At 47.4% G+C, this 26,879-nt stretch overlaps 1 protein-coding gene across 4 annotated transcripts in view; it reads right to left on the bottom strand.

Annotated features, from left to right (window-relative positions):
* Window positions 1-26,879, bottom strand: part of KIAA2012 (KIAA2012 ortholog) — a 104,276-nt gene that overhangs the window by 13,085 nt on the left and 64,312 nt on the right. For all 4 annotated transcript variants that reach the window (XM_046657780.1, XM_046657781.1, XM_046657782.1 and 1 more), the window contains 2 exons: window positions 19,919-20,056; window positions 11,344-11,416 (listed from right to left, as the gene is read on the bottom strand). In XM_046657780.1, the coding sequence (XP_046513736.1) occupies window positions 11,344-11,416; window positions 19,919-20,056 (211 nt within the window). The remainder of the gene's footprint in view (window positions 1-11,343; window positions 11,417-19,918; window positions 20,057-26,879) is intronic.

The following is a 26,879-nucleotide window of genomic DNA, read 5'->3' as shown; positions in this document are numbered from 1 at the left end:
TCTACATTTATGTTATTAGAATTTCCCATATAATTAAATATTCTTAAAAATTATTTTAATAACAGATAGCATTTCATCATATGGATGTACCATAACTAACTTAACCAAACATGTAACCTTTTTTCTTTTTAGTTTTCATATCGTGTTATTTTTTAACTTTTAAAATTCAAATTGTTTCAAATTTTTTGTAAAGAACTTTGCATAGCATATTCTTGAAAGGAACGTTTTTGGCTATTAAAAGACTTACTCTTTGTCCTCATCTGTGATTATCGAAGAATGTATAGTCTTTAAGGCACAATGTCTGCTGCCAAATTGTTCCCTAGGAAATTTGTACCAATTTACACTCCGAGGACATGATCATTCCTTCCTTCCCTTATCATGTGTTTATGAAATACTGACTACATGCCAGCCATTGTGTTAGGCGTGGGAACATAGTGGTGAGTGGGATGGACACACACTCTGGTCTCAGGGAGGTTAAATTCTAGTGGGGAAGATGAATATTACCACAAAATGAAACGAAACAAAAAATAAAAAACGTTTTGAAAGGAAGACTCTAATATTCAATCCCTATTTCTCTCTTTCTCTTTGAGCAGTAGGTTCTTGCATGAAGTAATTTTTCCTTAATTTTCTTTGTTTGAAAGTATTATAATTTAAAGAATGAATTCACCTGTTGTCTCACCGTCGTCGCTCCCTTACTACTACAGTTAAGCCATTTTTCAGGGTTCCCTCATCGTCCACACTGGGCCCCCGCCCGAGCCTCTTTGCAGCTTGGGTCCCCTCTGCCATCCCCAAACGTCAAGGGGGTGTCCACTGTCTCACACTTCAACCTCTAGACTCTTCAGTGCGGACAGAATTGTTAACGTACACATGGTGGTTGAGGAAACTGGGAGGGTCCATTGGTCCTTGGAATTTATTTTGTCTTGGATCATATGTAAAATTAACAGTGGGAGCTGATTTAAGCATTTTTGTGATAAGGGGAATTCTGTGAGGGTTTCTTTCCCTGACAATGAGACAGCCCAGGCAAAACTGTCTCAGTGAAGACATTCGCTCCTCTTCACAGCTATTTTGAACTCTAGGACAGGGCACCACAGGACCAGCAGAGGGCGCGTTTGTATTGACCAAAAGCTGAGATTCTATACTGGTGTAAACTCGCCATTTTGATTAGAATTGAAACCCTGTCAGTTCTGGGATGTGGAGCATAGAAGGGTGATTTTTTTTTTCTCTAGTAAGATAACCTGATACTTAGGAAGTATTGGAATAAACTAAGGCAGTACTTTGAGTAATATCTTACAACTTTTAACTGCTTTAAAAAAATCTGTAAAATATTTTAGGAACGGAGAGTATAGAAAAAATTACTATATTACCCATTTGCTTACCACCTAGCTTTGTGAAATCTTAACATTTTACTGTACTTAATTCATGTTTTTTCTAAAGAAATAACACATTTCAGATACAGTCCAAGACTTCGTTGTATCACATACAATCTCGTTTCCCTTAGTCTCTCCCCAGAGATAACTCTTCTCTTAAATTTGGTATTTATAAATTGGCTGGGTTCAGAACATGCTACCCCAAATCTGGCACCTTGGCAGACTGAGTATCTTAAGCCAAAGGAATCTGAGCAAGGGCAGGTGCAGGAAGGACTCTCTGACCTCCCCCTTCCTCCCTGAGGCAGGTTGTAAGACCCTCATCTGAGAGGTGTCCCCTGGAGGAAAGGGGCCTCCTCAGCTCTGAAGACAGAGGGACTCGGAGAGGAATCCCAAGGAACAGGCCTTGCTAAGTTTCCCCCAGTTTATTACCTTTAGCTCATACCCTTTTGTCCTATCACATTTTCCCACAACTTCCCACTCTTCATCAAGCCTAGTATAGAAATGCGCAGGCCTAACCATTTCTTTGTGTTTTCATTTCCTTATGAAGGCTCCTGTGTCACATAAAACTTACATTAAATAAATTCGTGTGCTTTTCTCCTGCTACTCTATCTTTGTTAATTTAATTTTCAGGCCCCGCAAGGGATCCTAAGAGGGTCGAGAAAAACCTTTTTCTTCTCCTACACGGTCCTCATGCATATTTTAATATCTTAACGCACCTATAAGTAACATATAATATTATTTTACGTATTATAACTTTATATCAATATAATCATTTATATAACTTTTGCAACTTGCTTCATTTTGCTTAACGTTTTACTTTTGAGATTAATCCACGATAATACATGTAGTCTCCATTTATTTATTTTGAGGGGCTGTGCATTATTCCATTGTATAATTGTACCACAATTTATTGGTCCATTTTGCTGTTGATGGCTGTTTTGATTATTTCCAGTTTTCTGTGATTACAAACAATGCTGCAATGACCCTTCTTGAGTGAGTCACTATGCATCTATGAAAGAGTTTCTCTAAGATATACCTGGAATGGAATTTTTGGGTTGTAACAGGGTATATGTATCTTCAATTTGTTGGATATTTCCAAATTGCTCTGACTTTCTAAACTCCATATCCTCATCAATAATGGGTGTACAGACTTTTAAATTTTTGCTAAGCTGATATGTATGAAATGATATATCTTTTTGTTTTAGTTTGAACTTTCCTGATTGGCAGAAAAATGGTCATTTCTTTAGGTTTCCTCTTTCATTAATTGCCTGTTCGTGCCTTTTACCCATTTTTCATCTGGGTTGACTATCTTTTTCCTTCTCTATTTGTAGCAGTTCTTGCCGCATGTTGGATACTAACACTTTGTTGGTTATACACACTGCAGATATTGTCTTCTCCATTTTGTCTGTGGGTCACCACCACAGCATGGCCACCAGCGAGTGGTGTAGGTCTGCGCTCAGGAACTGAACCTGGGCTGCAAAGTGGAATGTGCCCAACTTGACTACTAGGCCGTGGGGCCTAAAGTAATTTTTGATATTTGGCTGGGCGAACTCTTCCTCTTTGTTTTTCTTCAAAGCTATATTGGCTATTTTTGGCCTCTCTTTATGAATTTTGGAATCAGCTTATCATGTTCCAACAAAAACCCTCTTGGGGATTTTTAAACATTGGAATTGCATTGAATTTATAGGTTAATTTAGGGAGAACTGTCATCTTTCTAACTTTGAACATTAAATACAGCATTATATAGAAAATTAATTTTGATTCAGGTCTATTTTTATTTAATTTAATAAAATTTTATAATTTCTTAATGAAAGCTTCACATATCCTTTTTTAGATTTATTGCTAGTAAATATATATTAAATGTTATATTTAAAAATTACATTTGTCCTGCCTTCCTATATAAACTGTACCACTGGATAACTAAATAGTAGGAGAGGAAAAGGTTTTTTGGTAGGAATTTCCCAAGTAATATGTGAAGAAAGGATGACAGAATTTCAGTATCGCTGTTTTGCAACCTCTGATGAATTAATGGATCTGGTGCCGCTGGCATCATGAAGAGACAAGCAAACATGAAGTCTGCTGATGGAAGAACATGATGCCCTCCATGAAGTGGGCTTGCCCAAAGCAAAGCCAAACCGGCATCTGATCAAATGTAGATCCAAGTGCTAACTTTCAGGAAATATAGAAGGCAGAGAGATACGTTCCACCCACCACGAGGATGCCGTCAGCACAATCTGGACTGTGGGCAGCTTTACAGGGCACGTGACCCAATGTCCTCATAATAAACTAAGAGAGGGGATAAAGAAGAAATGGAGGGGAGCCTATAAATGACAGGAGACTTAAAGACCTATCAATCAACTGCAAACAGACTCTAAAACAGTTATAATAATTATAATTAGAATGTTGAAAAAACTGATTGAATATTCAATTACATTGAAGGATAGTTCTGATTTTTAGGTGCAATAGTGGTATTACGGTTATGTCAAGCATCTTTTCTTGACCTTTAGAGAAGCATACTCGAGTGCATATGGGTAAAATGAGATGAGCTGGAATTTGTTCCGGAACAAGATGGAAGGGAGGAAGGGGTTGGGGATGCAGGTGAACCACATGGGCAGGAGGCGGGTACGTGGATTCAGGGGCTCTTCTGTCTGCCTTTGTTTGTGTTCAGGGTTTCCCATAATAACAATGATTTTAAAACTGTATTGTATATTGTGCTTTATGTTTTGAAACTATTTTTTTCCACAATCAATTTTTATGTATTGATCTCTATTTACTTATCTTGCTGAATTTTTTTGTTTGTCTTTTAATGGTTTGTCTTTTTTTTTTCTTTTTAAGATTTTATTTTTTCCTTTTTCTCCCCAAAGCCCCCTGGTACATAGTTGTATATTCTTTGTTGTGGGTCCTTCTAGTTGTGGCATGTGGGACGCTGCCTCAGCGTGGTTTGATGAGCAGTGCCATGTCCGCGCCCAGGATTCGAACCAACGAAACACTGGGCCGCCTGCAGCGGAGCGCACGAACTTAACCACTCGGCCACGGGGCCAGCCCCTTAACGGTTTGTCTTTTAATAGCTTGTCTCTAGCGGGCCTCGAAGTTTCCACATAAGTAGTCCTGTCGTCTGGGAGTGATGACAAGGTCATTTCCTCCTTTCTATCCTTCTCTCTTTCCTTCCCGAGCTTTCCCTCCAGGGCTGGTACAGTGTGGACATGGAAGTGAGGACAGAGGGCGTCGGCACCTAGTCTCGTCTCTAAAGAGAACGCTTCTGTAGTTCCACTGCTCGAGTGTGGGGTTTCCTGCAGGTTTTGGGTAGACACTCTTCATCAAAGTCGGGAAGTCCGCTTCTACTCTTAGTTTGATCATTTTAAAGCATGAATGAGTGAATTTTATCAATTTACTTTTCCTTTTGCATCTATTGAGATGATCCTAAGGTTTTTCCCCTTTAACCTCTTGATGTGAGTTACAAATAAACAGATTTTCAACATTAGACCATCTATGAATTCCTGGGATAAACCGCGTTCAGTCACAGTATATAAATAAATAAATATATATATTTGAATATAAGCTTAAGGATTTGATTGCTAATATTTTATTTAGGAATTCTGCATCTTTGATGGTAACTCAGTTTGGTCCATAAATTCCCTTTCTTTTCTTGTCCTTGTCTCTAGTTTCAACTGCTTTTTCGTTTTGATGAATTGGAGTGTCAAGTTAGAAATGAGCTTTACTTCCCGGAAGGGGAGGAGAACTTTGAGGAGCAGGGGTAGCAGCCGTGTCCTGGGATTCTGGAGGCTTCCCCGGGTTTCTATCCCTGGCTGAGCGGGGTGAGCCAGAAACTTTCTTAAGGCTGCACTCAAGGCCCATTGTGGAGGAGAATGTGAAATACCTTCCAGAAGAAAAGATAAAGCAGTGACCGAGCATGCAGCTCATCCAGGCTGCTGAGCACCTCAGACCGTACACTCGGCTGCCCCTCTGCCCCGCTGTGGGGAGACCCGCAGCACCAGGGGCTCCTCGCGGCTCCACGTGGTCGGGCCGTCTGTGCACTGGGTCCTGCTCGCGCGGTTTATTCCCGGGCCGGGCGGCCCCTGAGGAAGGGCCTTCGAAACCAAACTGAAGGGAACTCAACACCCCAAACACTGAGGAGACCCTGGGTACCTTGGTTTTAATAATTGGCTGCATTTTGCATAATTCTCTTGACTTCTAGACCTCAGGCTCTCTAATTTATAATATAAAAGACCTTTTAGAGATCCTAAATCTCCAAGATTCATGCTGGCTTTAAAAAAAATGCTGCCATCATTTTGTGGTGTTGCCCCAACTTCGTAACTATTTCCTAATCAGAAACACATGGATGGCGTTACAACTCTTAAAAGAGCCAGACAAACCCGGGCTCGTGTCTCAGCTCCTCCACTTACTGCTATGTGACCTCGGGCTAGTTACCTCACCTCTCTGCACCTTGTTTTCCTCGTCTGAGAAACAAGGATAATGCATTTTACCTCATAAGGTTGTGGGGAGGATAAAATGAGACAAACGCACAAAAAGAACCTAGCGTGGCGTCTTGCTTCAGAGTAAGCGCCAAAAATTCCTTCCCTTTTCTCCACCCGAGGGACTGTGTGTGGAAAACCAGCCACAGGAGAACCTCTATAAAGTGAAAAGGGTAAACTGTCGGTGGCACTTCAGGGTGTTTCCCGTCTGCCTGCCTCCCCGCTTTTCGTCCAAGTCTGTTTTGCAGAGTTTTGGACCTTCTGGCTCGGCAAGTCTCCACTGGGCCCGGAATCCACAGGAGGCACCAGCGTGGAGCCTCACAAGCTGCCCCAGAGGGACAAAGAAGAGACTAGAAGATGCGCCGGGAGAAGGGACCAGAGGGGAGGTGGCCTGGAGTCGTCTGTAGGGGTCACAGCAGCGGGCGGCTGACTTCATGCTGCGGCCCAGTGAGGGCAGGCTGCTCCTGACCCCAGGGGCAGCAACCGCAAGACATTTGGTCCCTTCCTCTCCTCCCCCATTTGCCACACTTTTTCTTTCTTTTTCTCTTGCTGAGGAAGATTCGCCCTGAGCTAACATCCGTGCCAGTCTTCCTCTACTTTGTACATGGGACGCCTCCAGAGCGTGGCTGAGCGGAGCAGGTCCGTACCTGGGATGCGAACCCACGAATCCGGGCCACCGAAGTGGAGCACGTGGAACTTTAACCACTTGCCCACAGGGCCGGCCCCTTTCTTTCTTTTTTAAAATACCTGCCTGAAGAGTCTCTGCGTTCAGATTTCTCTGCTTTATGTGTGTGTGGAGCATTTCTTCTCCATTTCCCTGGCCTTCCGTTTTCTCTCCATCTGCCTGCTGCAGGGTTGGCAGACGCTCCTTTTGATAACTGTTAACAGCCAGGAGAATCAATGTCTACAGATGGTCTGGGGAGGTCAGTCAGATCTGGAGCCTTCCCACTGCCCAACTCTGTGACCAGGGACATGTTACTTAAGCTCTCTGGGCCTCAATCTTCTCATCTGGTAAATGGAGATAATAAGAGCTCTTTCTTTTGTAAAAGTTAAATGAAACAATTTATGGAAAATGCTTAGCTAGTGCCTGGCACACAGTGAGAGAGAACTGGGCCTGCTGTCCAGATGCCTTCATACGAACTGGTGAATGCACTCTGGGTTCAGGACACTCCTTCCTCCCTGTCAGGGACGCCTCCTCCAGGGAGCCCTCCCTGACTTCTCCCCATCCCCTGATGCCAGTCTGGATCAGGTGTCCTTCCTCTGTTCTCTCAGAGCAGGGAACACACTGAACACACAGATGGTTGGAACCATCTGTGCACGTGTCTGGCTCCTTTGCTAAAGTGGGAGCTCCATAAGGAGTGTGTCTGATCCAACCGCAGAGGGCCTGGCACTTCGTGGGGGATCAGCAAATGTTTGCGAAGTAAATGAAGAGCTTTCCATCACTGCAGTCAGCCGCTGAAGACCTAGGAAGGCCCGGATCTGGGGCCTGAACCCTGGTGCTAGCACAGTGCTAACACAGGGTTCTGCTCTTCCCCTAAACGGAAACAATTCCGAGCTCGCTGAACCACAGAAAAGGAGAAGTAGAGATTGGAAGGTCAATTCTGTTATTTTCAGATGAGGAAGGGGAAGCCTAGAGAGGCCGAGGGGTGAGGCCGCGTGCCAGTGCAGGAGGACCGTGGTGAAGCCAGGGTTCGCATTCTTGACCTGCTGGGCTCTCACGCACCGGCTGTGGCGGCTGAGCCAGGGCCCGCGTACAGCACAGGGGCTGCTGGTCCCCTCCAGACTCTCTTGGTCAGCGTCTGATGACCCAACGGGGGCTGGGTGGCAGCAGAGCTTCATGTGGGACATAGAAAATGGCAGCTGGCCTTCCCTGGGAGCAGGTGTGGTGGGAGGAGCTGGGGAAGGAGGCCCAGCCGCGTCCTGGCTCTGCTGCCGCTCCCTGTGCCAGCCTGGGTGCGTCACAGCGACAGAGAGCACGAGGGGGACAGGGCCCTAGCTCATCCCACCCAACCCTCTGGGTTTATAGAAAAGGAAACCGTGGCCAGAGACGTGACGTGCCCTGGACGGCAGACCTAATCAAGGGCAGGGCTGGTGACTGAACGCGCATCTTTTGAAGCCTGTTTGAAGTCCTTTATTTTGGTCCTTGTTAGAACAGTTGTACCAGCATCCTAACTACCACACATCCATCTCTTGAATAAAGCAGTAATCCTCTGAGCCTTTTGTCCTGGCAGAAGAGAAATGGCTCATTAGTTTCTAAGTGTTCCTGTAAGACCTGCCTTTTGTTTCCCCCCCCCCCCATTGTTTCAGGCCACTCATTAGGGCTCCCTGCACTTGACACAGGGCTCCCTAAATCTCTCACTCCTCTCAAGAATATCTTAAGTTCTGCCACATTCCAAGCGGTTGTGTCACTGTTGTGACGTAACCTTCCATCGAATGCAGAGGCTGGTGGGCTGCTTTGTTCAGACTGGGTCTGCTGCCCCCACCTGCGCTGGAGCAAAAGACTGCCTCACACAGAGGACTCCGTCGGTCCCCCAAGAGCAAGCCCTCTTGCCGCTGAGACTGACTTGGAAAGTAAAGAAGTCATCATGTTGCAACTTGGAACAAGTCTCTCCTGACCAGTTACAAACTATGGCTGCTAAGCCTGAGGTTTTTGAGGAACAGACTGATACTTAACCTCTGGTGAGCACTTACTCTGTGCCAGGCACTCTCACAAGCACCTTTCACATATTACCTCCTTTATGTCACAGCCACCCCACGGGATAAGGACAGTTAGTGTCCCCACGTTACAGTGAAGAAACGATGCCCAGAGAAGTTCAGTAACTCACTCAAGGCCATGCAGTTAGTAAGGGGGGAGCCTGGTCTGGAACCCAGGGAATCAGACTTGATAATCGGGGCTCCTGATCTCTGTGAAGCTGCCTGAGCAGTGCCCTCCAATCCTCCCAGCCTCCTTATTTTTAAAGGAATAAGTTAAATCGAGTCACTGCCCAATTCAGAGAAGTCATCCCAGAAGCAAGGCCAGGGCCATGGTTCTCACAGTGTGGTCCTGGGACCACCAGCATCAGCGTCACCGGGGAACTTAGTAAAATTGCAAATTCTCTGACCTCAGCCCAGATCTAGTGAACCAGAAACTCGGGGAGAGGGGCCCGGAAGTCTTTATTTTAACAAGCCTTGCAGGTGGTTCTGAAGTTTGAGAACCATCGGCCTAGGAAATAAAAATTGAAATAAGAATTAAAGTTTTATTCTTTCTTTGGACTTTAGGGGTGGCGAAAGGGGTGGAAAGGAAAGTTCTGTGTTTAAAACAACAGCCATTCCCCACCCCTTCTTCGATTTGGAGGTTGCCGATCTGACCTGTCTCGTGGAAACTTGCGCTCAGCACTCTCACCAAGTCCGAGACTCAGGACGCAGCAGGCTCACTGCTGGTAATTGACCACGAAGATCACTGCCTAATTTAGAGCAGGAAAAATCCTGACATCCAGCTGTAAGACTCCTGAGGGGGAAATTGATCCTTAAATGGTTAAAAAAAATTTTTTTGGCACTCCCTCTTTTTCCTTCAAAGATTTGAAATCCTTTTGAAACAGCAGTATTTATCATTCAGGACAGGCAAATGCCTTCTTCAGTTTTCTGCAGGGATGTTTCACTGCATTACAGACTGTCCGAATAGCCTGTGTGGAGCTCAGCCGGAGCCCGTCCCTCTGCCACGAGACAGGACATCTGTTCTGAGCACTTTGGCCATTGCTTAGATCTGGCGGTGTTCTGCGCTGCCTACAACCTCCATTGCACCTGGTCCGGACCCCGGAGGCCCATCAGTGTTCACATCCTGCATAGGTGATTTACGACGTGGAAGATCTGAAGGCTGTAGCATGTTTCCCTGGCTGTTGTCACTCAGCTTTGAAAATGGAGGTGGCAGGAGACTTATGATAGCAGAAACCCTGCCTAAAAGCTTGGCCAAACCCAGAGATCAAGCTACCATAATATTTTATAGTCTGATATCCAGAAGCAGTGACATCTTTTTAAACGAGTATAAAAATTAATTATTTTTGTCTAGGATGTCAACAGAAAGAAGTAGTAAAAGATAGAAACAGAAAAAGATCAAGTTTAGGGTGAAATCCCAAATCCGCGACTTTGTGCATTTCTCTCCAGTGAGCTCTTGCGGTTTCCCTCACCCCACAGGGTCCGGAAGAAACAGGAAGAGTCATGGTGTCATTTCACAGACTGGTCAACTGCGACCACGAGAGGGTAGATATTCAAGCAGTGTGAATCCAAGTCAAGATTAATCTTCATTAGGGGGCTACCATACATGAATTACTCCATTTATTCCTCACGCAACCTCATGAGGGGAGCCCTGTTTTCACCCTCAGTTGAGGACACCCAGGCATGGAGAGGTGAAGGCAGAGGTTGTCCAGCTCCAGAGCTCGTGCCGTCCCCACAGTGACTCAGACCTGCTGACCTGCTCTGCTCGACCACAGAGGGGACCTCGTGTGAGTTAGAGAAAGGCGCCCAGGAGAAGAGCCAGGTAGGAAAAGAAGCCCCGTGGATGGCCCCCCCCCCCCCGGTGCTGGGGTGCACGGCTTAGGGAGCAGAGCACAGGCTGGGTTCCAGCCCCACCTGCTCTCTCTGCTGGATGCCTTTGTTGAGCAAACAACAAGCACAGTTCTGCTGTCTGGCTGGCCCTGCATCCGTCCTGAGGACACAAGAATCTCACACATCTGTTTCCACTCCCGCAAGAAGCAACGAGGATTAAGAACAGCTCTGCTGCCCGGGCCCGGCCCACTACAGCATCACGCGGCACACGGGGGCGCCCCCGGGGGAGAGGTGAGAGTCTAGTTCTGAGCTTGGGAATATTAACTATGCCCAGTATTTCCTAGAATCATCATCATTATCAAACGGAGCATAATTTTTGGAGGAAGGCAAACTCAAGCAGCTCTGGTCACCCTGAATTGTGGGTGAGAGGGACCGGATCTCTAAGGACGCTGTCCCCCTCTGCTGGAATATTACCCTCTAGGCAGGGAAACCTGTCCTCCCCCACCTGCACAGCCAAGCCCCCATGAAGGCAGGGGGAACACAGAGGTGGAGGTGTCTGTGGGGCCTTTCGTAATGCCCCCAAAGTCTCCACTCTCTTTCACCATCTGCAGCCTCTGGCAGGAAAGAAATGTTTCAATAAATCCAAGGACCTAGCGCCACTTGTCAGGCCACGCCGAGGTGGCATCCCCCACAGCAGGACCAGACCTCCAGCTAGAATATACAACCATGCACTGGGGGGCTTTGGGGAGAAGAAGAGGAAGAAGAAAAAATCCAAGGACATAAAGGCATGTTATTACCCTCTGGCTTGTGATGCACTGAAAACATACGGGAGTCTGAACTCAGCACTTGGTTTGTGTCCTGACTCCAACCCAGGGCCTGCAAGCAAATGGACGAGTCCTTCCCCTCTGCCGTCTTTGAGCAGTGTCAGGTTCATCCGACCGATAGCGCGGTAAGGTCATGAAACCCAGCCCAGCTCTCTCTACCTTGGGTGTCTTGATAATCTTCTCTGAGGGGTCCTCCTGGTTCTTCCTGAGAATCCAGTTCCTCTCCACTTTCCTGTTAGGTTAACACACAACAAAAGATGCGTGAGACAAAATAAATGCAAACACTCCCGTGTCCGTGCCCTTTGGTAAAAGAGAATCCAGTTTTCTCAGTTGTTTCTTCCCTTTCTTTGTCAACATATTTTAACTGAAGTGTCCAGGAAGTCTGCTCCCCGTGGGAACTGCCCTAGAGAGCCAGGCGGGGTGGCCGTGGCGCTGGGCGCTGCTAGGTTCTCAGCTGGACTTCTCCCTCGCGGGAGGCTTGTCCATCCCTCTGCGCAGGGCTGGATGCCTGGCGCACGTGGGCGTTAACTAGGGGTGGGGAGAAGAGTGTCAGAGGTGAAGGCCAACTGGTGGAAGGAAGTGTGGTGTCAGGGGTCTTGAGGGAGACCTGTGCCACGAGACAGAGGCAGAATAGTGGGAAGGGTGGGGAGGAGCCAGACCCCCAAGACCTTGAAGGGGTCTTTATCTCGAGAACAAATGGAAGGCACTGAGGCTTCAGAGCAGGGGAGCAAAAGGGTTAGATTGGCCTTTGTGGGGTTTCCAGGGTTACCTCAAATTGGGTTTTTTATCACATTTAATCCCCTCTTCCTTCCTTCTCTGAGTCACACACACTGCGTGCAATCCCCCCGCCCAGACAGCTCCACCGCAGTGGTTCTCAACCCAGCTGCACATCAGACTTTTCTGTGGGGCTCTAAAAAAATGATTCCCAGGGCCCAACCCTGAGCATTAAGTTTAGACTTTCTGGAGGTGGGGCATTTTTAGGGCTTCGTGGTTATTCCACTATGTAGCCGGGCCTGAGAATCACTGATCGTCTCTACGGCGTTGGAAGAGCAGCTCTTTAGAAGCCAAAGAGACATGGCAGGTGGACTCAGTGACCAAGTAAAGCCCGCGACTGATGCAGCCAGCTCTTGATCTTTGTTACCGGGATCTCTGCTGAATGCACAGCTTCACTGCAGCCGTGGGAATGCGACAGGGCGGGCCCTGGGACTGAAGCTCCTCACCCTTTAGTGACAATCAGTTTTCCACTTTATTACCAAATACCCAGGCTGCTTTGGGAAGAGATAATTAATTATCTGCTAATTTGTTTGACATTCTCTTCTCACTTGATGGCTTTTTACCCTGTGTATTTCTCACGTGTTAGCTTAGTGTTTGTAGCTGGTGGGATGTTCTGACATAAAAAAGCGAGAGCAGGTATTTCATTTCCTTGCTTTTGCGTTTCTCATTTTGGAGACACAGCAGATTTGGCCTGGTGCAGTAAAAAAATTCATCCCTGAATCAATGAGAGATTTAAAAAAAATTATTGCAGGAAAAACCTGCCTCAGTCATATAAACTGCTAAGTTAGAGGACTAGAAAAGAGATAAATTAAAAAAAAATCCTGTTTATAAATCCTTTTATTCTAACAGGAAATTGGATTAAAAGGGAGAAACAAGCTTCCTCCCTTGGAAGAATTTCAAAGCCAAGAAAGATAAACCTTCAGTCTTAACAACATGCAGCTATGAGCCCTCAGGGGCAAGAAATGGTCTCGTTTCACAGACGGGGAGACAGAGGAGAGAGTGTGAGGGATTCGGAAAGAATTTTCTGATGCGTCCCTATTAGAAAAAGAAAGTCTTAATTTGAAATTCTCTGTTGCTTAGAAAATTGCCAAAACAGCTATCATTTTTTACATAAATGAACACACACATGGGGCCAGCCTGGTGGTGTAGTGGTTAAGTTCGCACACTCTGCTTTGGTGGCCTGGGGTTTGTGGGTTCCAATCCTGGGCCTGGACCTACACACCGCTCATCAAGCCATGCTTTGGAGGCGTCCCACATACGAAATAGAGGAAGATGGGCACAGATGTTAGCTCAGGGCCAATCTTCCTCACAGACACACACACACACAAATGAACACACATGCGAGATGACTCACCCAAGGTCACTCATTGCAACAGACTGGAAACAACCTAAATTTCCATTAACTGGGGACTCATCAAATAAATTATGGTAATTCATCCAAAGGAATACTATGCAACTGTTAAAAATCATCTCTTTACTAGTTAACAAGGAAAAACCCCAAGATATATTAAGTGAAACAAAGTAAGACTGTGAACAATGTGCATAAAATGTTAAAGTGTGTATGAAATCTCTCTGTGTATGTATCTGTCCGTACTGGTGTATGTGCCACCACAGCTTGGGAAGGGCGCATAAGAGCCTCACAACAGTGGTGTCCCCGGGGATGGGAACTGAGCAGCTGGGAGACATTCCCTTTTATACTTAAAATTTTTAAACTTCTGAGTATATTTTGGATTCAAAATTTGAATTGAAAAACTAAAACTAAATAGAATGCTATCTGTCACTTTGAATATGAGTTACAAATGCAATGACTAAACGAAGTGATTGAGAGGTAGTATTCTTGGCGAGGAAGCAGAACAGACTGAAGGATGAGCTCAAGTCCCGGCTCTGTTATTCTGGCTGCGGTCTTTGCTCATCATTGGTTCACGCAGCTTGGGGACAATTACTAGTGTCTGCAGCAGGGCTGGCTAGGGCAAAATTTGGTGTGGCTGCAGTGCACGGACAGCGTGAATTAGAGACGGGCCACATCTTGCATGTTGCAGTTTGGAGTTTAAAAAATTGCATTTGTTATATTTTTCTATTTATAAAATAAATACATCTTTGATGCCGGGATTTAACCAGAAGGCCAATGGGGACGTGGTAAGGAATTTCAAGCAAACCAGGGATATGACTGAGCTGTATTAGAGAGAGCACTGGTGGCAGTGTGGTGTTACAGGGCTGGGGAGGGGAGAGTAACAAACACGCTGCATGCACGAGCTGCGGCACTGAGACCAGACATGACAGACAGTTGTCCGAGCGGCTGGGGTGCAGGTCCTGGAGTCAGACTGCCTGCGCTGCAGCCCCGGCTCCTACACCTCCTGTCTTATAGATCACGCGAGTCACGTAACCCCTGAGCCTCAGGATCTTCGACTGACAGGGGCCGGGCCAGGTGACTTAAGTTCTCATCTGTCCTTAGAGAACCTTCCACCGGTCCTGGCCTCTGCCCCCATGCACAGCACCCCACCTGAGCCTGGTCCTTCCAGGCCCACAGCGGGCTTCTGGGAGGATGGAGGAGCACGGGATGCAGGAGTCAGAAGTGGGGCTCCAGTCGGCTGAGAGCCAGCAGCAGGACCTATCACTGAGCCTCGGCCCCTCCATCTGTGAAACGGGAGTAACGATAAATACTGTACAGCGTTCTTGAAAGGCTTACTTAGGAAAATACATTCGGAAGTTCTGTGTAGCATACCGTGTAACACACACATCTAAATGACTAATTGAGTACCTTCTAAACGATGGAAGAATATCACCATTTCATTTGAGAGTTTCAGCTTGAAGGTAGTACAACATTTCTTGTGTATTAATAATCCTTTTTCTTTAATAAAGAAAACCAATTTATGACGATCATAAGGTATTTTGTGTCATTAAGATTAAAATATATTAAAGATATTAAGATTAAAGTAAAATCTCTACTCCCCTCCCAGGAACCAAAGCCAGAGCACAGAAGCACACTTCAATTCTTCACAGGAGCAGAGCAGACAGACCTCACCGACACCCGGTGCTGTGGGTTCCGTGGCTTGGAGTCCTGGCTTCCCCTGCTGCCAGTCTGGGCAACACTCGTCAGCTCCTCCCACCGTCTCAGCTTCCTCACCTGCGCGTGGGGGCTGCACACTCACCAGGAAGAGGGTAGGGAAGATTGAATAGGGTTCACTCTGTGGGGGCCAGCCCTTAGCAGAGATGGAGGAATGCTTGTTCCCGTCTCCCTTATGAATTGAATCCTTTACAGATGTGAACATTCTTTGAAAACTATTTCATGTAATTCCTGCCTCACTGTTGACACGCAGGTATGGAGGTCCCAGTATTATTATCCCCATTTTACTAATGAAAGGCAGAGCCCCAGAAGTGTTATAAGGTTACTCAGAGTTAGAGAAGACCCACAGCTTCCCAGCTATTGGCTTGATACTTCAATATTGATAATGTTCCACTTAGTCTGGGCTTCTTTCTTTAAGAAATATAATAGACTCAATGAATCAATGCCTTGAATATTTTTCCTGGCAATATTGTTATTCAAGAGTCCTGGAATGTTTACATCTCAAAACCTCCTCCCATCCCACCACAGCTCTCTGCTGGTGGTCAACAAAGCACGTTGAAAGGACTCCAGGCACTGGAACTTGTCTGCCCAGGGTCTGCTCCATCTTTGGATAGTCTTAAGCCAAACATTGTTTCCCTGTTACTTCCATCATTCAAATCCATGTTGTCCCTCCTCCAGGTGACCATAGGATGCAGTGGCACTGACTGTCATCCTCTGCTTGGTGGGACATGTCCACCCCACCTACACAAATAAACCTGGGGCTGGCCCCAAACCAGGGAGGGAGGCACTGCTCAAGTCTTTACCCGATTTCAGGCAGGTTCCTCTACCTCGAGTCCGAGGGCACCAAGTCGTAACCGCCTGCGTGATGGCTATGGGGGTGAGGCTTATTTCTCATTCTTCATATCTTCTGGGCATAACATATATACCCTTTGACGTCAATGTTGAGTATAAGCATATTGAGTTCTGTAGCTGGCATTAGGCATTATTGCTATTTTCTTCCCCACTACCACGACCTAACCCTGACAATTTATTAAAGTTCCTAGGAAAAAATCTCTAACCTAATTTATTCATCAACTACCATTTCTTTTTCAAAAATAGATTTTTAAAACACATGGTTCAATTTTTATTTGCTTATTTATTTTTGGTGAGGAAGATTGGCCCTGAGCTAACATTTGTTGCCAATCTTCCTCTTTTTGCTTAAAGAAGATTGTCGCTGAGCTAACAACATCTATGCCAATTTTCCTCTACTTTGTATGTGGGACACTGCCACAGCATGGCTTGATGAGCAGTGTGTATGTCCACACCCAGTATCCAAACCCTTGAACCTGGGGCCACTGAAGCAGAGTGCGTAAACTTAACCACTATGCCACTGGGCCAGCCCATCACATGGTTCAATTCTTATGTGAACCCAGATGTACTCTGGATCAATCACGTTTCCCCCGTCTAAGCTCAATAGAGATTATCCTATAAAGTGGGGTAACAGTGTTGTCTTCAGATTTATAACGAGGTTCTTACACTCAAGGAGGATTCCACTGTGACCACTGAGAAATGAATGAGTCTATCCCGTAGCGCCCTGGGCCTGCCTCAGCCACAACATCCTGCTGATATTATCTGTTTCTCTGTTTATCTCCCTCTCAGATTATAGGCTCTTTGGAAGGCCAGGGATGGAGGTGACTCATCTCTGTATTCTGGGGGCCCAGCACAGTGTCTGACACACAGAGGATGCTCAATATATGTTGTCTGAAGGGAGCTGAACGGTCACTGGGAGAGAAAGAATTCATGCTGGCTCCACAGAATGCAGCTGGAAGTAGGGAGAGGGCAGAATCCTGTAGGGTCAGAAAATCTTCCTGCAGCAGACCGGATGAGTGCTCAGGAACAGAATTTTCTAGAAGGAGCTGTGCTGGCTGCTTAGTTAACATGTAAGCAGAGCTTCTGATTGGATGGGACTCAGTTGGGGTCTGCAGTGAAGCGTTATAGCAGATGGTTGGAATCATGGGCTCTGGAGCTGGGCTCCTAACTTTAAATCTTGTTTCTGCCACTTGCCACCTGTATGACGTTCGGGAGGTTACTTAACCTCTCGGGGCCTTAGTTTCCTCATCTGTGGAGTGGGACACTATTACCTACTTCTCAGGTTCGTTTTGTGAATTAAATGAGTTCTCGCATGGAGAACTTAGAGCAGAGCCTGGCACAGGGTAAGTGCTCGGTAAGGTTAGCAAGCGTGATTATTCCATCTCTGTCCATTCTCCTTTCTGCCTTGATTTTTCATCTCCTACCCTCGTTCCCTGAAATGTGCCAGGCTTCCTCCATGCACCAGGCAAAAATGAACGAATTGCCCCGTGGATAGGCAGGAAATGAACAAATGAACTGCGTAGCATGAGTCGGTTTCTGTGCAGCTCCAGATGCGGAACACAGCCTGTGTGCCTTTCTCTGTTTGAACTCACCATCCTTTTCTCTACAGCCCTGAGAGTTGTGTCTTTCTACAAGGCAATCTCTAAGAATCCAGGAGCTACCATGTCAGCAAGGAGAAGGTCTACCTAAGGAGAGCTGTTAACATTGAACATTTCAGAGAAAAGATGCGGTCTTTTGGGCAAGGACGGGCCTGGGAGTCAGTCACCTGGCGTGTTCTGGGCAAGTCCCCTGTAGCGCGGACCGAGTCACCACTCCTGTGAGACTTGAAAAGGGTGGGCTGGAAAGTGGGCCTTAGGGATGGCAGTACCTTTCCCTCTATAATATGATGCCAAAGTTGCTGAACAAAAATGTCACGCAAAAGCCTTGTGGACACTAAATACACAAAAAAATTATTGTAAAATTCCCCAGTCTGAATTCTGCAGTTTCTAGATGCTCCATAAATATCTTCTTATCTCATTTCCATAGCAATTATCACCTTTTAACATACTGTGCACGTTGCCTGGAGCAGGACAAGGATCTCAGTCTGTTTTGTTTGCTGATGAATCTCAAACGCCCAGCAAGTGCCAGACACACAGTAAGTGGTAGATGCCCGATACGGGTTGAATGAATCAATAATGAAATGACGATGCTATCTCATTCCAGGAAGTACCAATCATAGTTCTTCAAGCCCTAAGGGAAGAACTAAGCTATTGCTAAGAAAAAAAGGATAGTTTCATTAATGTAAATGTTTTGGGCTGAATTGTGTTCCTTCAAAATTCTTATGTTTAAGTCCACCTCCAGGACCTCAGAATGTGACTGTATTTGGAGACAGGGTCTTTAAAGAGGTAAAATGAGGTCATTAGGTTTGGCCCTAATCCAATATACAGTATGATTGTACAAGAAGAGGAGATTCGGACACGGACACACAGAGGGAAGACCACGTGAAGACACGGAGAAGACAGCCATCTGTAAGTCCACGAGAAGGCCTCAGAAGAAATCAGCTTTGCCAACACCTCGATCTTGGACTTGTAGGCTCCAGAATTGTGGGAAAATAAATTTCTGTTGTTTAAGCCAGCCAGTCTGGGTAATCTGTTATGGCGGCCCTAGCAAAGGAATGCAATGAGTAATGAATCCAGGTAACTCTTTTGCACCCTTGGAGCAAACAGCTTTTGTTTTGCTGCCCAGAGTCATTCTCTCTTATTCTGGTTTGAAGCACCTGTTTTCCCTTTTGAGACACTCCTCCCCTGCCCGGGCTTAGTCCTTGTGGCTGCAGGCTGGGCCAGTCAGCGTATTCCATTCCCCCGGCCATGATGATTCGTCTGGGTATGGGCATGTGAGCCAAGTTGGGCCAATGAGATTAAGTTCTGGAATGATCTGGAAAAGAGAAGCCAGTGGCCATCTTTCCACCGTGGGGAAAGAGCCTATCTAAGCGGAAACAGAGGAAAGCAGAGCCCAGCCATGGAGAGAGACAGATCTGGGGCAAATCCATGACTCTCTTGATCAAAGCCCTATCTCGTAGCTGGGATTGGGGCAGCCCAGAGCAGATGTAAGCTGAGGACTCTGGATTAGCTGAGGTTAGGGGAGGGACCTTTACAACCTATGAAGTCCCTGCCGGTCTACAGCAGCAGGCAGCACCACCATCATGAACCCTGAAAGTACTTGGTTTCTCCTCCTCTCCTAGTCACTTCTTCTCAAGGCCCTGTGCTGTTGTCCTCCAGGGTAGTACAAAGGACCTGAGATCCTTCCATGCCAGGCCTTGCTTTCTTCCTGGCCAGTTTCTTTTAGGCTACGGTCCTTTATTCCAGTTCATTCAGCTCGGGTGGCGGAGGGGAAGGGGGCGCAAAGAATGAGTAGGAGGACAGCCCTATGACAGAGGGCTGTGGGATGAAGAGGAGGGTTAGTTTATGGAGCACTGAGCACCTTGCACATGCGCGGTGCTGTATTAGGTGCTGCTGCAGCGGGGGTGTTGCAAAGATGGACAAAGGACATCGCCACCGCGGGAACCTCAGCACCTTACCCAGGTATGAAGCTGAGCTGGGAGAGCGATCAACTCTTAGAGAACAGAACACAAGGTCAGACATCCCAAAGGGGATTCGCGGGTGACTTCTAAATAGTTAACTGAAGAACAAGGCTTCTCTACAGCAGGAATATCAGCTCCACCAATTACAGCGGTAAAGCAGTAACAATTATTTTAGCTACTGTCAAGGTGAAATGAATTGTATTTGCTTGTTTCATGGGGTGGTTCAAGGTTATCCTTTCTCCTCTCTGTTCCCTGTCCCCCACCACCCAAACCAGACACCCAACTGATTTGTCCCCGACGGCTAGCTGTGATTACTGTCCTAATTTGCTCTTTCTTCATCTGCTACAAACTGCTATTTTCTGTCCTTTCTGATAAAGCAGGAGTGCTGATGGACTTCTGAGGCTGGTTTTGCACCATGTGGAAGTGTATTAACCGGAATGCCTGTGTGCGTGTCTACAAAGCCCCTCGTCTTCCCAGTGTGAGATCACCTTCAGGAACGGCGTCATGTCGATGTGCAGTTTGCGCGTGTAAAATTCTCTTCTGTTTGAACACATCGGCCCTTTATTTATACAACTTTGAGGCTCTCCTGTCTTCTGAGCTGCTGCCTCCAAGGACTGCTGGGCTCCCTGTGAAGAGAAGCAGAAAGCCCAACTTTCATAGGAATGATATACAGTGTGACAAGAGCTAGTCCAAATCCCCAAATATTTATAGAAAGTCATTTTTCATCGTTGGAACACTAACAGTAACAGCTATTTTTACCAGTGAGGACACAGGGGACCCAGATGTGTAGAGAATAATCCGAGAGTGGTTGTTAATTCACACCTGGGGTCGGTGTAACAGGAAAGGGGATCGAGGGGCCTTGCTGTGTTCCAGGGTTGTAATCACTTTATTTGATCCTCACAACAACCCACAGGTACTGTTATTCCCATTTCACAGATGAGAACTGAAGGCTCTGGGAGGTTCAGCCACTTGCCCAAAGCCATGCAGCTGGTAAAGGCAGAGCTGAAATCATCGCCTGCCCGAGAATCCTTTTCTTTTCTTTTTTTTGAGGAAGGTTAGCCCTGAGCTAACTGCTGCCAATCCTCCTCTTTTTGCTGAGGAAGCCTGGCCCTGAGCTAACATCCGTGCCCATCTTCCTCTACTTTATACGTGGGACGCCTAACACAGGATGGCTTGCCAAGCGGTGCCATGTCCACACCCCGGATTCGAACCGGCGAACCCTGGGCCGCCGAAGTGGAACATGCGAACTTAACCACTGCGCCACCGGGCCGGCCCCCCAAGACTCCTTTTCTAATGTGATACTTCTGCAGCTTCCGTGAATGGTTATCAAATCTGCCTTGTGGCAAATAGAGTTATAGCAGGATTCCTGTTATTTCCAAACCTAAAATGTATGTAACGTGTTAGGAGGAGTGGTTTGAACAAACCCAGCAGGGAGGGAAGAAGGGGCTAATGGAGAAGGCTAGGAGGCCCCGGGCTCTCTGATCTTTCAGACCATGCTCTCTGCTGTCAACACAACAGACAACTGTGTCACGTTCCAGAGCACTACAGAGTTGGATCCGAAGTTGCTTTCCAGCCCATGCCCCACACTGCAACCTGGCTGATCTTTCCAAGATGCAAACTGGACCACACCATCCTCTGCTTACAGCCTTCAAAGGCCCTGCCCTCACCATGAAGGCCAACCCGCCTAAAAGGTTTACAAGACCCTTCTTGCCTGGCCCCAGACCATCTCTCCTGCCTCATTCAGTCATTCAACAAATATCTATTGAGTGCTTGTCCTACGCCCAACAGAGCGGATATAGCCATGCAAGTAGCAGACAGAAGTCTCCACTCTCATGAAAATCGCATGTCCATTCGACTGAAAGGAAAGAGATAATGAACCAGTAGGTGGAACACAAGTTATGTCCAAAGGTGATTCGTGATGTGGAGAAAAATCAAGCAGAGAGGGGAGTGAGGTGTAGCTGGGGATGGCAGTGGCAGCTGCAATTTTAAGCAGAGTGGTCAGGGATGACCCCACAGGAAAGCGATGTTTGAGCAAAGCTCTGAAGAAGGCGAGGGAAGGGCCGTGGGGCTCTGTGCGGGAAGTGTTGATGTCGCTGTGGGAATGGCTAGTGCAAAGAGCTGCCACCGACACTGACCTTTGGGCCCCTGGAGCAAGGCCGTCACACATGCCCTTCCCCCTCCTGGGAACACGCTCCCCCTGCCAACTCCCTCATCCTTCTGGCTCGTCTGTGCCTCCCATGACCATCGCAGGGCACCGAGCACTTCCCGACACTGCGCACGATGATGTTCATGCTTATGCAGCAACCCCCTCCCCGGCCCCCGGCTAAGCTCCATGAGGGCAGGAACCACCACCATCCCATCCCCATTGTAACGGCAGTGCCCGGCCCAGGGTCTGGAAATGAGCACACACTTGAAACACATTTGCTGAATAAACAATTAAGTGTCACATCGGAGGCGAGTGACTCGTTGCGGCCCACCTGAGTGAAAATGGGGTGCAGTGGGGACACTGCACAGGAAGCACGTCCTCTGTGCAGCACTGGCTCCTCATTCTCAAAGGGCAGAGTTACTAGTTATTTTTCAGGCTGATTCGCTGGGGTTACGTACATTAGTGTGCCATGAGATCACCCTGGGTGTGGGTTTGATCATTTCCATATTTTCTGGGAAACTAACTCTCGGATGTCTGTCTCTCTGGGCAGTCATAAACTCTCCCTCCCATAACATTTATATTACTTTTAAGTATTAATGATGAATGAACGGTTAGTGACTCCCCATAAGCAGCCATCATTCTGATATACACCCACACCCTTTTCCTTTGTTTTGAAATGTGGCTAGAGATGAAGATTTTTTCCGGACAAATACATATCCAATTTTTTGTCACCTCAGCCATATATTTGATTAGCGTCTTGGAGTGAGACAGCCCCTCCCCATTTCGAGATCAAATGAAAGCATTTGATCCAAGCTGGAATCAAAGCATTTCAAGCTTTCTAGCTCTCCAAATCACGCGTGAATCACTGGGCGGAATAATGGAAATCAGACACTACTGATTTGAGGGAAATTTCTCCATTATCTCCAAGAGAAGATCTGTGTTGGGCTAGGGGACAGAAGTCATAGCCAAGACCAGTTCCAGTGGCTGGAATCACTTTAACTTCTTCTGTGGGACTCAGATTGAAGAGGCTTTGAGAAAAGTCCCTCCAAATCACTCAACCTATGAATCTTTGGACAAAGCAACTCCCTTGACTGTGTGCTCATCTCCCTAATGTTCAGGGCCATCAATTCCCGCTTGAAGGAATGCTTTCAGTAAAGCTTTATAGTCACTGGAATGTGAAGTACTGGTTTTGCTCATTATGTTCAAGTGTTCTAAAAAATAAATGATAGGGAAAGGGGGGTTGGAAGATGGGCAGAAAGAAAAGATTAAATATATAAAGAGGATTCCGGGAGGTAGTGATAAGAGGAGAAAAAGTCAGAAAGTGGAAACCAGAAAAGAAAGCCACGTGTTGGGGTGGTTTTTCATTTATTCATCAAACTGACATTTTTTGAGTGATATTGTATGTGTCAGACAAACAACCACATGAATAAGCAGGGTGATTTTAGGGGGTGATAAATCTATGAAGACAATGAGACAGTGATAGGATGGAGGTTGACGGGGGAGAGATTGGGAGTGGCCTTTGGGTGATCAGGGAAGACCTCTCTGAGGAGGTGACATTTGAGCAGAGAGCTGGTGACAAGAAGGAGCCCGCTCTGGAAGGATCTATCTTTAGCAGTCAGTATAGCCTATGTCTACTTATTCGGAGGTTAAAGCAGGCAGGGGTTCTTTGAAAAGGAAAATAGAATTCCTGCCTTCTCGGCTGTCCTGCCCCAGCCTTCCGGGCTCCATCCCCATCTCTGGGAGGCACCTTCTGTCCTCTGGGTGGTAGAGCCGTCATAACTGACACTTGCAGCCAGCGCTTGGGCTATTTTGAGAGCAGAGACAGCAGAATAAATAGTCAACAGGAGTCAAGGTCTCTGAAGGTGCAGAAGGGAGAAGAAAACACAAGGTTAAAGAGAAGGGAAGGAAAACGGGGGTGGGGGGGGTGGGGGCGGGAAGTGGAAGAAAGCAAGAAAGCAGAGCCGCCTGAAGCTTTCTTGTTTCTTTCATGTGCGCGCTTTAGCGGGAATGACTACGGAACTGACGCAAGGGTGAACTGTTTAGCAGAAAATCCAAACCCGTTCCTTCACCTATATTGTACTGTAACTACTATAATGTTCTCAGGTTCTGCTAAAAACACTTGGAAGCCTTTCTCTTCAGTAAATGAAACAATAAAGATTAATGAGTTAATTTGGTAAAGCTGATCTGAACTGCACAGAAGGCGTTACGCAAGTACTTGGCATTTAAAAAGTGATCTGACATTTAAAAGGAGATGACTGTTAATGAATTCAAGAGCTAATCTTACACTCTGACAGACTGAGCCACGGAAAATCCAGGATTATTATCTTGCTGTAAACACACTGTGATGCAGTTGGAAGCCAGAACAAAAGAGAGCTATGGGCTGTGTACAAATATCCATATGCACACATGTATAACGTAGCAAAACTTACAGAGGACGTCTGTTAAATTAAACAAACAGCATTTTCTTTCTCACTCTTGGGTTATAATACTTGAGCTACAAACTCAAGGAGAAACCCTTCTCCCCAGGGATTTTTCCTCCTCCTTTCCCCTTGCGTATTTTGAAGGGTCCCACCACGGGTTGGCCCTAGAGTCAGTGTGATGTCTCACCTTTGGAAGGAAGGCAGATTCTAAACCCAACCAGCTAGATCTCCACCCGTGGGTCCCCCAGAGCAGCCAAGATACGGATCTGCCCTGCGGCCCCCCAGCCCTCCTCTCTGCTTCTCCCACTCCTTTCTAATTGGGGCTCCCGTCTCTGTAGCTGCGGCTGAGTGGCTCCAGAAGAGCTATTGTCCCTTATTAAGAAGGCTGCAACACTTTCGCTGTCTGACTGCCTCCCACGCAGCTCACAGCTTCATTCTGCCCCAGAGCGAGCTGCCAAGAGTCTCTGGGAACCTGTGGGCAAGCTGAGCTGGAGGAAGAAAACAGAAGGAAGGAGGGTCTTTGTAGCCAAGATCTGAAATGTGCTGGGGCCCACGCCCCCCCATTATCTTAATGCCTGGAGAGCGGGGTCGGGGGGGCCTTTGCTGAAACCCTCACGCGGTCTATCAAGTTGTCACATCAAACCTCTGTGCACACAGGGCGTTTGTCCCCTCCTGTGAGCAAACAAAAGGAAAAGAATCAGTCTCTCCTGTGGACCACCAGGCTCCCTCCTTGGCTGAGAGTCTGTCCCTCTGCTTCCCTGGATTGGGGGCCTCCGAATCCCGATGTGGGTGGCTGGATCTGAGGGATTTAGTCACTCGAGGTGGGGGGTGGGGGAGGGCCGGGATTCTGAGCATCCCCCTCACCATGCACCCTATTGGCTGGGTGGGGACCAAGTTCTGGAAAGGGCCACCCTTGCCGGGAGCTACGAGCTGAAGGGCCTGGCGAATTTCCCTGTGCTCAGCCTTCTCAGGCCCTGTTATTTCTCGTCCATGGCAGCCTGGGGGACTAAAAGTGGGTAGCAGGAATGGGCGCACACGTGGGGCTGAGCAGGGCCTGGAACTCTGCTGGGCTCCCTGGGGCTGGGCTGCCTGGAAGGATCTGAGTGGGAGGGTCTTTGTACACACAGTCAACTTGGGCTAACTTGGAGGGGACCCAGCCTGTGCAAGGCCGGCCTCCCCAGCCGCCCCCAGTCCCATTCTGAGACCTTGTGTGGGTCTAGGTTTCCTTGACCTGGGGGAGCAGAAGACCTCAAGTCTTCAGAAGACCAGATGGAGCACCAGGATCTCAATTCAGCAACCCCGGCTGCCTGCACAGCCTCCTGAGGAACAGAAGGGACCCCAAACCACAGCGTGGTTCCACCCACCACAGGTCTGCTGGGATCTGAGTGCCCATCACCTGGGTTCATCTTGGCTGCCTGACGTCCTGGTCCACTTTTCATGTTCTAAAGGCAATTTGGGGCTGAGTGGACAGTTTTAGGAGGGCTCTACAAGAGGCGTTGTGGAGATACAGTTTGGTTAGAAGCCAGAGAAGAGCTTTCTTGTTCCCCTCCTGTCATGAATTTTTGGTCTCCATCCACTTTTTTATGCCTCAACTGTCTGGAAGGACATTTTCCATCCTCCTGAGTGTGCAGCTAGCAAACATTAGACTAGGAAGAGAAACGCTGCAATCTCCAGTCTTGGCTCTTACGAGGGACTTTCTCCACGTCGTTGAGCTTTCTGTGTCTCAGTTTCCCCACCTCACTGCTCTCCTCAGGGAGTTGAGCGAAACCCAGGCACTTTGACTCAGGGCGTCTACTATCTGGGTGTGAATCTCCCCCTGGAGTTCTAATTGATATTGCCCTCAGTTTAATTAAGTGTTCTGGTTGACACAACAGAATCATTGTTTATCTGGCTTAGCAGGAGCTGGGGGAGAAAAGTTTTAAGCCAAAATAGTGATCTCTTCTGCCCCAGGGGAGGTAGAAACTAGCTTCTCCTGTGAGGGGGCGTCCGGCTGTCTTGGCTGGGGCACGCCTGTGTTTGACAGATGATGCACCGACTTTAGACGGGCAGATGGGAGGTGCTGGGCTGCAGGGTGGGAATCTGAACGAGCCCCTCGCTCCTTCCAACCCCAAACTTTAACCCGAACTGTGTGACTTCCCGGTCATGTTGGGTCTGTTGTGACTTTTCCAATCTGACAACCAGCCGAGAGATGGAGAGTCTCAACTTGCAAACTGATTTTGTTGTGAAAAAGGCCATTTTAAATCAGTTGATTTTCACTAGAAAAAGAAATGTTACCCACGGTGCTTTGATTCCCACGCGGGTCCATAACGGCCTGTCTAACCTGTAATTTAGCTGGACAAGGAGCTGAACTAGGCCTGGCAACGCTGGGCCAGCCGAGGGCTGGAAGAAGAGAAGGAAAGACACCCCCCTTCCCTGCCCCCGTCCCCTCGACTGGGCCCACCTGTCCTCTGACCTCTCCCTGGGCAGCAGCGTGGGTTGGCACCTGCTGGATACAGTGCTCCTGGCTCCACCATTCCCTGCCTCCCCCTCCCCCAGGCCTTCCGCTGTGCTCCCTTAGGTCCAGGGTGGAAAACAATTAAAAAAATCCAGGACGAGATGTGAGAAACCCAAAGGAATCTCTGACTGGTGGAATCGCAGGCAGTGGAACACAACTCCAGACACATGGCGGACCCTTGGTGGTGTCTGAGTTTGGGTGTTGGGGCGAGTAGGGTGGGGGAGGGAGAACGGTAGGTAGATTGGCTCATAGTCCTTTGAGTTGTTTCTGCTTTTCAAGCTTCTCCTTTTCCATGTCTGGACCCTTAGACTGTATACAGCCCCAAGTTCTGTTTTATAAAGGCTCTCAGGCAGAGAACAATGATCACTATGATAATTTAGTGGGATTGC

The sequence above is a fragment of the Equus quagga genome, chromosome 4, assembly GCF_021613505.1.
Source record: "Equus quagga isolate Etosha38 chromosome 4, UCLA_HA_Equagga_1.0, whole genome shotgun sequence".
NCBI classification, from domain to species: Eukaryota; Metazoa; Chordata; class Mammalia; order Perissodactyla; family Equidae; genus Equus; species Equus quagga.
This window is presented reverse-complemented; position numbering and strand designations above follow the sequence as displayed.